Source organism: Cherax quadricarinatus, chromosome 86, assembly GCF_038502225.1.
Source record: "Cherax quadricarinatus isolate ZL_2023a chromosome 86, ASM3850222v1, whole genome shotgun sequence".
In the NCBI taxonomy this organism is placed as follows: domain Eukaryota; kingdom Metazoa; phylum Arthropoda; class Malacostraca; order Decapoda; family Parastacidae; genus Cherax; species Cherax quadricarinatus.
Genome location: NC_091377.1, coordinates 16,262,333 through 16,274,694, shown reverse-complemented (window position 1 = coordinate 16,274,694; position 12,362 = coordinate 16,262,333). Strand labels below are relative to the sequence as shown.

General features: G+C 41.4%; 1 protein-coding gene across 1 annotated transcript; it reads left to right on the top strand.

Annotated features, from left to right (window-relative positions):
- Window positions 1-8,654: 8,654 nt before the first annotated feature.
- LOC138855254 (protein FAM200C-like) lies at window positions 8,655-10,944 on the top strand. The gene is made up of 2 exons (XM_070103670.1): window positions 8,655-9,501; window positions 9,767-10,944. Exons 1-2 carry the CDS (start codon window positions 8,785-8,787, stop codon window positions 10,847-10,849), a joined length of 1,800 nt encoding a protein of 599 aa, XP_069959771.1. The 5' UTR covers window positions 8,655-8,784; the 3' UTR covers window positions 10,850-10,944.
- Window positions 10,945-12,362: the final 1,418 nt, after the last annotated feature.

Sequence of the window (12,362 nt, the reverse complement as noted above, 5' to 3'; positions counted from 1 at the left end):
TTGGGAAGAGGCCTGCTGGTGGTATGGCAAGGAATGTTGGTGCCCAGCTGGTACCTGCTGGGCAGTGTGCCTGGCCTGTGGCTGTTTTTCCCAATGATTCTGTCTTCTTGGCCACCTTGCCATCTGACCCCGCAGTTGACCACGCTGCTGCAAACCAGTGCCTGCCCCCTGATGCCACCACTGGGAGCCCAGTGCTGGGAACTCGCTGGTATTGCCCTCCTGCAGCATCCGGGGAACCGTGATTGGAGCCCATACCGACTGTTGCTGGGCGGTTCCAAGGCTGGGTGGCATTGAGGCTGTCAGGTCATTCCGATGACGAACCTGCTGCCAGTGCTGCACCATCACAGGACAGCTCCGGTTCCAGGCATGGTGCCTCTTTGAGCAGTTGGCACACTTGGGCTCTGGCCGAAGGGCTTCGCCAGTTGGCTGTTTGAGGATTGCAATGCAGTCCTTCGAGTCGTGTGCCTTGCTGCACACACCGCACTTCTTCTCTCGCTGGCAGGTGACTGCAATATGATTGAACCTGACAGTTGAAGCATTGTACTTGGCCTCACAGGTATGGTCGGGTCTTGAATCTTCCCCAGACCCCAAGGTCCAGCTGCGTGGGAAGTGGACCTTTGTGGTGGATCAGCACCTGGCAGGTGGGCACCTTGTTCACCGTTGCAGTGAGTCGCTCCGCCTTGACAATATTGGGCACTTCCAAAATGGGGTCCAGTGGGAGGGGCACAGGGACGTGTAAAAGCACCCCCTTGTACACCTCCGAAGCAAGCAGTTCCACCATGCTGGGATGGGTCACAACCAGCCCCTTCAACTCCTCGTAAGAGTCTTCGTCCCGAGGAATGACCAGAACCTCGTTCCTGAGAGTGAACTCACAGCGGAACTTGAGGTGGGGTAGACCTTCCAGATACCTTACAAACCCGTAGTTGGGAACCTTGAATTTGTTGAAGGCCCTGGTTGCTTGTGCCCGAGCTGAGCGGGAACTCCTCCTTCCATGTGGAGTCAGCCAGTCCCCGTCCACTGTGGAGGCCAACGCAACTGGTGTATTCAAATTCAAATTCAAATTCAAAGTTTATTCTCTATAAGGATTACAATGCTGAGTTTACAGAAATTTGGTTATTGTGTGGTTTACATGTAGTAAAATAGTGATTACAGAGTGTACCACTAAAATGCTTAGCATGGCTAGGCATTTCGGGCAGACTTAGTTTTATTCTTAATTGTAAAATATTACAAATTGTGAGGTAAGTTGGTATTATGGCTAAGTGACTAAATACTAGCTTGTGAGTTTAGCAATGTAAATGCTTTTGTTTTGGCACAGTACATAGTTTCAGTATTGCAGTATCACAGGATTCCTTATTTTAAGATTGAGATTAATATTTCTGTTTATGGTCAAATGAGTCAGTGAGTGTAAGTGTGAACCACCAGGTGGTATTCGTGTAGTTGGTTGACAGGGTGTATCAGGGAGATAAGATGTTTTCTAATGGTAGTTTTGAAGGTGATGAATGTGTCTGCAGTTCTAGAGTTCTCAGGTAGGGTATTCCAGATATTAGGGCCTTTGACATACATTGAATTTTTGTAAAGGTTTAGTCGGACATGGGGAATGTCGTAGAGATGTTTGTGTCTGGTGTTATGCCTGTGGGTTCTGTCACAACTATCAAGAAAGCGTTTTAGGTCAAGGTTGATAATAGAGTTTAAGGCCCTGTAGATGTAGATTGCACAGTAGTAAGTGTGGATGTACTGAACAGGGAGTAAGTTTAGGTCTATGAAGAGTGGGGGGGTGTGTTGCCAGGGATGGGATTTAGTGATTATTCTTACTGCAGCTTTTTGTTGGGTTATTATTGGCTTTAGGTGTGTTGCTGCAGTTGATCCCCAAGCACAAATAGCATAGGTGAGGTATGGATAAATAAGTGAGTGGTATAGTGTGAGAAGGGCATTTTGCAGCACGTAGTATCGTATCTTGGAGAGGATCCCAACCGTTTTGGATACTTTTTTGGTTATATGCTGGATATGGGTGCTGAAATTTAGGTTGTTGTCAAGGTATAAGCCTAGGAATTTGCCCCATTATTTCTGGTAATTAGAGTGTTGTCAATCTTAATGTTAATTTGTGCATCTCCTGCTCTCCTAACAAACATAATATAGTAGGCTTTGTCAGTGTTAAGCGTAAGTTTATTGGCTGTCATCCAAGTCGATATTTTGATCAGCTCCTCATTCACAGTGGTGTTGAGGGTGGCAAGATTAGGGTGAGAGATGACATAAGTCGTGTCGTCAGCAAAGAGAATGGGTTTCAGGTGTTGAGATACGTTTGGAAGGTCATTGATGTATATGAGGAAGAGCAGGGGACCAAGGACACTTCCCTGCGGAACTCCAGTATCAAGTGGCCGTGTTGCTGATGCTGTGTCTTTAATGGTGACATACTGATACCTATTAGTAATGTAAGATTTGAAATAAGCAAGCGCATGGCCTCTTATACCGCATGCTATTTCATTACTCTTTAACAAGTCACTAGAGACTAGCACCTTCCCGAAACTACTCAAGATGGCAAGGGTTGCACCAATACATAAAGGTGGTGACCCTTCAGACTTAAACAACTATAGGCCAATATCTAACTTACCATTGCTATCCAAAATCTTTGAGAAACTCGTGCACAGGAGACTGTATTCATTTATAACGGCTCAAAACATACTCAACCCCTGCCAATTTGGATTCAGGAAAAATAAAAGCACTAATGATGCAATCATAAAAATGCTAGATCTGCTTTACACAGCATTGGAAAATAAGGAATATCCACTAGGAATTTTTATTGACCTAAGAAAAGCTTTTGACACAGTAGACCACGACATCCTACTCCACAAACTTGATCATTACGGTATAAGAGGCCATGCGCTTGATTATTTCAAATCTTACATTACTAATAGGTATCAGTATGTCACCATTAAAGACACAGCATCAGCAACACGGCCACTTGATACTGGAGTTCCGCAGGGAAGTGTCCTTGGTCCCCTGCTCTTCCTCACATACATCAATGACCTTCCAAACGTATCCCAACACCTGAAACCCATTCTCTTTGCTGACGACACGACTTATGTCATCTCTCACCCTAATCTTGCCACCCTCAACACCACTGTGAATGAGGAGCTGATCAAAATATCGACTTGGATGACAGCCAATAAACTTACGCTTAACACTGACAAAACCTACTATATTATGTTTGGTAGCAGAGCAGGAGATGCACAAATTAACATTAAGATTGACAACACTCTAATTACCAGAAATAATGAGGGCAAATTCCTGAATTTCAGCACCCATATCCAGCATATAACCAAAAAAGTATCCAAAACGGTTGGGATCCTCTCCAAGATACGATACTACGTGCCGCAAAATGCCCTTCTCACATTATACCACTCACTTATTTATCCATACCTCACCTATGCTATTTGTGCTTGGGGATCAACTGCAGCAACACACCTTAAGCCAATAATAACCCAACAAAAAGCTGCAGTAAGAATAATCACTAAATCCCATCCCTGGCAACACACCCCCCCACTCTTCATAGACCTAAACTTACTCCCTGTTCAGTACATCCACACTTACTACTGTGCAATCTACATCTACAGGGCCTTAAACTTTAATATCAACCTTGACCTAAAACGCTTTCTTGATAGTTGTGACAGAACCCACAGGCATAACACCAGACACAAACATCTCTACGACATTCCCCATGTCCGACTAAACCTTTACAAAAATTCAATGTATGTCAAAGGCCCTAAAATCTGGAATACCCTACCTGAGAACTCTAGAACTGCAGACACATTCATCACCTTCAAAACTACCATTAGAAAACATCTTATCTCCCTGATACACCCTGTCAACTAACTACACGAATACCACCTGGTGGTTCACACTTACACTCACTGACTCATTTGACCATAAACAGTAATATTAATCTCAATCTTAAAATAATGAATCTTGTGATACTCCAATACTGAAACTATGTACTGTGCCAAAACAAAAGCATTTACATTGCTAAACTCACAAACTAGTATTTAGTCACTTAGCCATAATACCAACTTACCTCATAATTTGTAATATTTTACAATTAAGAATAAAACTAAGTCTGCCCGAAATGCCTAGCCATGCTAAGCGTTCTAGTGATACACTCTGTAATCACTATTTTACTACATGTAAACCACACAATAACCAAATTTCTGTAAACTCAGCATTGTAATCCTTATAGAGAATAAACTAACGTTGAAACTTTTAATGATCAAGTTTGTGGAGTAGGATGTCGTGGTGTACTGTGTCAAAAGCTTTTCTTAGGTCAATAAAAATTCCTAGTGGATATTCCTTATTTTCCAATGCTGTGTAAAGCAGATCTAGCATTTTTATGATTGCATCATTAGTGCTTTTATTTTTCCTGAATCCAAATTGGCAGGGGTTGAGTATGTTTTGAGCCGTTATAAATGAATACAGTCTCCTGTGCACGAGTTTCTCAAAGATTTTGGATAGCAATGGTAAGTTAGATATTGGCCTATAGTTGTTTAAGTCTGTAGGGTCACCACCTTTATGTATTGGTGTAACCTTTGCCATCTTGAGTAGTTTCGGGAAGGTGCTAGTCTTTAGTGACTTGTTAAAGAGTAATGAAATAGCATGCGAAAGGACATGGGCCGCTCGCTTGTACAGTAATGGTGGGACATGAGACAGATTCCCCGAGTTATTTTTAAGTGACTTTATAATCTCAGTGACTTCCGTGGGCTCAGTTGGTGCAAGATAGAAGGAATTAGGGAAATTCCCATTTAGGTAGTCCCCGGCATGGGCATTGGTATGTGGGATTTTACTGGCGAGATTAGATCCTTTGGTTGAGAAGAAGTCATTTATCTTGTTAACTGTGTCAGTGGGATGTAGTGGTGTTTCATTAGGTTTAGTTAGGACAATATTCTTGGTTTTTCTCAGTTTGTGGGTCCCTAGAATCTGAGAGAGTGTTTTCCAGGTCTTTTTTATATCTCCTCTAGTGTCTGTGAATCTACTGGAGTAGTATAGTTGTTTGGCTTTCTTTATTACTTTGGTTAGAGCTGATGAATAGTGTTTAAGAATATCTTTGTGTATTAAGCCTTGTCTATATTGCTTTTCATATTGGTGTTTCTTGTCAATGGATTTCAGAATGGTGCTGGTTAGCCATGGGCAACCAAGCCGTTTGTTTGTGATCTGTTTTCTTTTTATAGGACAATGTTTGTTGTATAGTCTAAGTAATTTGTTAAGAAAAATGTCTGTCCAGTCATCAATACCATTGGCCTTGGAGAATTCTGTAGGCCAGTCAACAGTCTCTAGGTCAGCTGTGAACTTCCTTACTGAGGCCTCGTCATGGAGTCTAAATGAGACTTCGTTGTATTCAAGTGGTGGTTAACTAATGTTTGTCAGGAGGAAGGTAGGGTAGTGGTCTGTAGTGCTGTGATTATCCCTGATTTAAGGGGGGGTAGTATATTGGTCCATATGTGGTCTATTATGGTTGCACTTGTCTCAGTGAGAATGGTTGATTTAGTTATTGTTGGTATGAGAAGTGTGTTGTTCATATTGTTGATGAAATCAGTTACAGGCTGATCATCTAGTAAGCCAAGGTTGATGTTGAAGTCTCCAGCTAAGAGAAGGTGGTGCTTATTCATTTGTCTGTTTGTTATTAGTGACTTTAATTTCTCACTGAAATTTACGATGTTTGTGTGAGGTATCCGGTAAATGGCACCGATTGTTATAGGCGTCTTAAGGTTTTTTACGGTAAAATTAGCAAAAATGTATTCCCCATATTCATCAATAAAGCAAGTGGTGCTAATACAAGATAATTGGTTAGAGTAATAGATTGCAATACCACCCCCAACTTGGTTTGGTCTGCAGTTGTGAATTGCTGTGTATCCTGGTAGAGGGTAGATATCTATTGTGTCCTGCTTAAGCCAGGTCTCAGTAAGAATAATGCAGGAGAAGGGTGTCTTTAGTGATTCAAGGAGTGCCAGGATGTCATCATAGTGTTTGCTTAAGGACCTGATGTTGTAGTTAAGTACTGATAGACTTTTAGCATTGTTTAGGATAGTGCTGGCTTGTGATGCTGTGTAATAAAGGCAGTTACTTTCCAATAAGTTTTGATTGGGTGTCAGATTATGGAGGTTTAGATCAGGGTCAACGTGATTAATCATCGTCTAGGTTTAAATTATGGTTATTTATATCCTGAGTTGTGTGTTGAGTTCTAGTACTGATATCTGTAGTGTTAGGAAGTTTGGACAAGTATATAGCTAGAGTATTTTGGTCATGTAGAGTATAGTCACTACTACACATAATGAAGTTGATGTTGTCTATGTGTTGTGCTGGAATGAACTAAAGTACAACTAGGTATAAACTAGTAATATAAAAATACAAATTAAAAATAGAACAAGACTCTCACTTGTAATTGCACTAAGGTCTAATAATGACTTTTGTGGAGTATGTTATGAGCTAGAATGAGCTATAGTACAATAGGTTTAATCTAATAGTATAAAAATACAAATTAAAAATAGCACTAGTCTCTCACTAGTAATTGCACTATGGTCTAATATAGTGAATTTGGTATTGACTATGTATTGAGTTAGAATGAGCTATGGTACAACTGAATTTAATCTAATAATATAAAAATACAAATTAAAAATAGAACCCGTCTCTCACTAGTAATTGCACTATGGTCTAATATAGTGAATTTGGTATTGACTATGTATTGAGCTAGAAAGAGCTATAGTACAACTAGGTTTAGTCTAATAATATAAAAATACAAATTACAAATAGCACCAGTCTCTCACTAGTAATTGCACTATGGTCTAATATAGTGAATTTGGTACTGACTATGTATTGAGCTAGAATGAGCTAGAGTAAAACTGTGATTAATCTAATAATATAATAAAGGCACAAGACTCTCAATTGTAATTGCACTAAGGTCTTATATAAGTTGTTTACAAGAATTAGAGTATAATTAGATTTAAATTGACAGGATAAAATACACAAATTAAGGTAGCAAAAGAATAATAAAAAAAATGATAAAAATAAAAATGGTAATGACTTGGTTATAATATGCTAGTAAGATGGTAGACAGGATAATATAGAAGTTGTAGTTGAAAATACTAGTTTAAAAAAGTATGGAATAAAAATGGTCAATAAAAGAAGTTTACAATAAGTTTGATCAATATAGTTTAAAGTAAAATTGGGCAATAATAGGGATTTAGAATAAAATTGGGCAATTGAGTATTTTTTAAAGTGAGGTAGAATTATTGACGACAAGTTATGGTTAGTTTATAATAAAATAAGATAGAACAGTGATGTGGTAAGTTGTAAAAAAGGAGATAGATTCTGTAGATATTAAACACAATTAAGACTATGAGGTAGAATGGTCGTTGAATACGACAATGACAATCAAAAGTAGTTGGGGTATTAGAATTTTAGGGGGGCACAAATTTATGACAATATAACACTAATGGTGGACTATGGGTATTATCTGCACTTTACTCTGATTCTGTTAGTCCAGCCTCACTTAGGAATGTTTTAAGGTCATGTTCTGTAGAGATGGTTAGGTTAGGTAAGGTTCGTCAGGAAACAGGACAAATGTTTCCTGACGCGGGTCTTAGTCAGATGATGACCCGCCTTTGGAGCTTTTGGTCATCTGACCGAGGCCTTCCGCTGGCTTACCGGTCCACCCCTTTAAAAATTATGGTCATTTATAACCAGTCTTCTGTAGAGATGAAGTATCTCTTCCCAGTGGGCTGTTTCCTAACTGCGATTTTTCCATCCCTCACAAAGCACTGGTGGATTTTTTGGGCATAGCATAATTTTCTTAGCCGATAAAGAAGGTTTTGTCTTGTTTTGGTAAGGCACTCATTGACGTAAACATCAGTTTTCATAGAAATAGATGTTTTTAGTAGGTTGTTTCTTTGTAGGCTAGTTTGGAATTTTAACAGCACTGTTTTTTTACCTGCTTGGTAGCCCATCAGTTTGCAATCCTTTAGGTCAGTGGTTCCCAAACTGGGGGTAAATTACCCCCTGGGGGTAATTTAACCATTTTTGGGGGGTAATGGAGGGGTGACAGAAAAAAAGTTATGAATTCTGAAAATCAAGAAAACAATGCGGTACCTGGTATGAGGATTATTGTTAACTTTGTCTTAGTATATAAAGTTGTAAAGTAAACCTATTATAAGTAAGTAATAAAGTTAAACCAAATAACTATAAACATCAAAAACTAATATACAGTATTAGAAAAGAAGAAATATATAGCTAAGTGTGTGGAAACCCAAAAGTATTTTGACAAGTATGCTTCAGGACAAAAGTCACTCAGTAGCCCAGTTCGACCTGTCCAGTATGCGTCACTCACTCCCTGAGGCTGCCTCTATTTCACACTGTCAGTTTATCTGTGAGCATCAGCCGAGGTAGACATAAGCTGGTATGTATGTGTACTGCTCTGTGCAGTATATAGTTAGTATTTACCCACTGTTACTGTGAATTTATAGCTATTATTAATTTTATATATAATGTATGTGTGGTTCTTACGTTTTCATTAGTTTTGCTAGGATTAGCAGAGTATGCGAGGCTGTATACGTTCACTGTAGTCTCGCGCTACACGGTGCTCTTGTGCTGACAAGCATGATATTTGCAGCCTGACAATTTTGAATGTATGCGTGTGTGCTTGCATCAGTGAACTTGTGTTAGCTGCCATGCGAGAAATTATGTACCTTGCGTTTTGCAGTGTATGCATGGATATTCTTCTTTTTCTGCAGATTGAACAAGAAAATGTCCAAAAAGCGCACCTACACTGACGCCTTTCTTCGCCATGGCTTTGTGAATTTAACTTCTGGTGGAGAGGATCGGCCACAATGTGTGGCATGTCACAAAGTGTTGACAAATGAAAGCCTCAAGCCATCAAAACTCTCAGCTCACCTCCAGAAGTGCCATCCAAATCTTCAAAATAAGGATCAGGCTTATTTTCAGTGCCAGGCTGTAGCACTGAAGAATATCCAGTTCGGCTCATCTGGAATTCAAGCCCAAAAGCTTCAAGCTGCGGTCGAAGCATCCTACTGTGTTGCATATAAAATTGCCGAACAACAGAAATGCCACACCATTGCAGAGAATCTGATTATGCCTTGTGCATACGAGATGGTAAGGAAGGTATGTGGGGAGGATCAAGCGAAGAAACTGAGTGTCATATCTCTATCAAACAACACCATCCGCCGACGAGTCGATGACATGGCATCAGATATCCTGTCCCAAGTTACAACAGAGATCAAGGAAAGCTCATATGGCAAATTCTCCTTGCAATTTGATGAATCGTGTGACGTAGCCAGTTGTGCTGTTCTCCTTGGGTTCGTCCGTTACGTCCACCAGGACAAGATCAAAGAAGAGTTCCTATTATGCGAGGATCTGCTGACAACCACAAAGGGAGAAGATGTCTTCAATATCATCAACAGTTTCTTTACCAAGAATGGATTGGATTGGAACAGCGTTCAACAGGTAGGAAACGATGTTTATATAAAGTCTAAATTAGTATAAATACAATGAATTACACGGCATATAGTCATATACAGTTTTATTTATTGTACAAGTAACTGTAGTGTAGCTAATATTTTGTACATGATTCACACAAAAAATATCGTGCCTGTCGTACTGAAATACTCAAGTACCGAAATAATTAATTAAAACCATATAATTATAACGCAAAAGATAAGTAACAATGACTAACTGACGTAGTCTATAATAATTTTTCTTTTTATTCCAGGTCTCCGTCGATGGAGCACCGTCGATGATGGGTGGTCATCGTGGATTACGGGGCCTCATACAAGCTATCAATCCAGAAATTTCTGTAGATCACTGCATCATTCATCGGTACTCTCTTGGATCGAAAAGCCTGCCTGGTAATCTGAAGTTAGTGTTTGAAGATGTGTTGAAAATCGTCAACTTCATCAAGTCCAGAGATGTGAATTTGCGCATATTCAAGGAGCTGTGCAAGGAAATGGGAGAGCAGTATCAAGTTCTGCTCTACCACACCGATGTTCGCTGGTTGTCACGAGGCAAGGTTGTACGTCGAGTCATTGAGCTCCGAAAAGCTGTTCAGGAATTCCTGGAACAAAAAGGATCTCCTTTTGCTACCAAGTTCACCGATAAGGAGTGGCTTGCTCGACTTTGTTACTTGGCTGACATATTTGCGGAGCTTAACAGTGGTAATCTGCAACTCCAGGGCCGAAACACGACTGTCATTGATGCCCATCACACTGTGACTGCATTTCTGGGGAAACTGAGACTCTGGATTCGGCGCTTGGAGAAAGGAGTGATCGCCCAGTTTCCCACCCTAGACCAGTTTGTTGAGGAGAATAGTCATGATACTGGATCACTTCTACAGACCATCAACAAAGAAATGAGCGACCATTTGAAGGGGCTTGAAACAAGCATGCATCACTACTTTCCAGAGAGTGACCAAGAAACAGCCACTCTTCAGTGGATCATTCATCCCTTCTCTGTACCTGATGATGCCATTCATGATGATGATTTCCCTGCAAAGGAGGAGTGGATCACAATGCGAGCCAATGAAGCCTTGAAAATCGAATTCCAAAACCAAAATGCAGATTCCTTTTGGATTTCACGACTACCTGACTCGCCAACTCTGTCCAAGAGAGCCTTGAAGTTGTTGGTATCATTCTCAACAACGTATCTGTGCGAGAAGGGCTTCTCAACTGTGCTGGGTATGAAAACAAAAAAGAGGACTCGCTTGAATGTTGCAAACGATGCCAGGCTGGCACTTTCAACCACGAAGCCAAGAATTCTTAAACTAGCTTCAAGTATGCAACTCCATCCATCCCACTGATGTTCTTGACATCTTTGGTAATAGTCATTAGAGATGCACAATGTTCAAATACAATAAATAAAAGAAAATATCTCAAGTGTTTTAATTTAGCCATATATATCAATAATAACAACATTTTGTGAAAGGGGTAACATGCTTTATGTGGCATGTTAAATTGGGTAACAAGCTGAAAAAGTTTGGGAACCACTGCTTTAGGTCGTCACTACGTATGTTAAGGCGAAGGTGGTCCTTGATAAGCTGTAGGGTGGTCTCCATGCAGGTCTCTTGGGTGACTGGCTGGGAGATGTTTGGGATGGCTTCATCCTTGCCACTTGAGGAGCTACATCCTCCTGGCTTCCTTCCACGACCCCTGTGGCCATCTGGGGGTGCAAGTCTTCTTGGGTAGGGGCTGCCGACGGACCTAGTGGCAGATTGGTAGGTACAGTAGTCTCCACTGCATCCTTGGCCTTCTTGGTGGGGGCTCCCACCTGCCCCACGTCGTCCTCCAACTCGTCCCCGCATTCCAAGGAACGTTTAGGCCGCTCTCCTGGATCTGTCATGGTGACTGTAGGTGTGGGGACAGAGCCAGCAGCAGAGCTGCTGCCTGTGACCTCACAGCCGCCCACACTGGGTGCAGAGCTGTGAGGCTCAGAGCCCCAGTCGGGGCCCGTGACCACCCTCTCGTGGCTCCCTGCTCTGAAGCACTGAACACAGTCCAAGGATCACCAGGAACAACGCTAATCTGTGCGTAAACTAACACAGATTTGCGAGCACAACACACACTGTTTTCCAATCTTCGTCAAGCTGATAATCCTTATGAATCGCCTGAGCATTCGCTGCCTGGATGAGGTAGAGTGCGGTCTTGCTTTGCACCCCTCTACTGTTTCCCAGACGAGCTACTCAGTCAATAACATGGCGCCAGGTGTGCACAGGAAAGTGAATACTGTAGGCATTGAACTTATTAGTGGGGCTTTAACGCCTAAGTCAGTCGATGTGTTATTGCCCAAAATTATAAGAGAGACATACGGCATCAGAGACGAGGATTTATATGGAGTGGCACTGAACGGTGTATATAGAATTTTCGTGAAAGTGCTAACTGCTCAAGTATACGAGGCTTTGGTTGATCGTTACCAAGATGTCAGCATTAACGTAACACCGGCAGTGAGGGTCAAGTTGACTGATGTATCACGACATTATTCGTGGGTTAAGCTCTGCAACGTGCCTTTTGAGGCTGATGAGGTAGATATTCAAAATGTATTCGAACGTTATGGAACTGTACATCTGGCCCAACCTGGCAAATGGGTAAAAGGTGCTTACACAGGATTTCCTGAGGGTTCTTTTAATCTCAAGATGATGCTAAGGCATCCTATACCCTCGTATGTATATCTCGAAGAGTTTAGAACCCAGGTAATGGTAGCGTATGCGGGGCAGAGACGTACGTGCCGACTGTGTGGCGAATATGACCATATGGCGGCAGACTGTGGCAAGCGGAGTATGGCTCCTGGGCCGGCAAGGAGCGGAAAACCTGCGCATG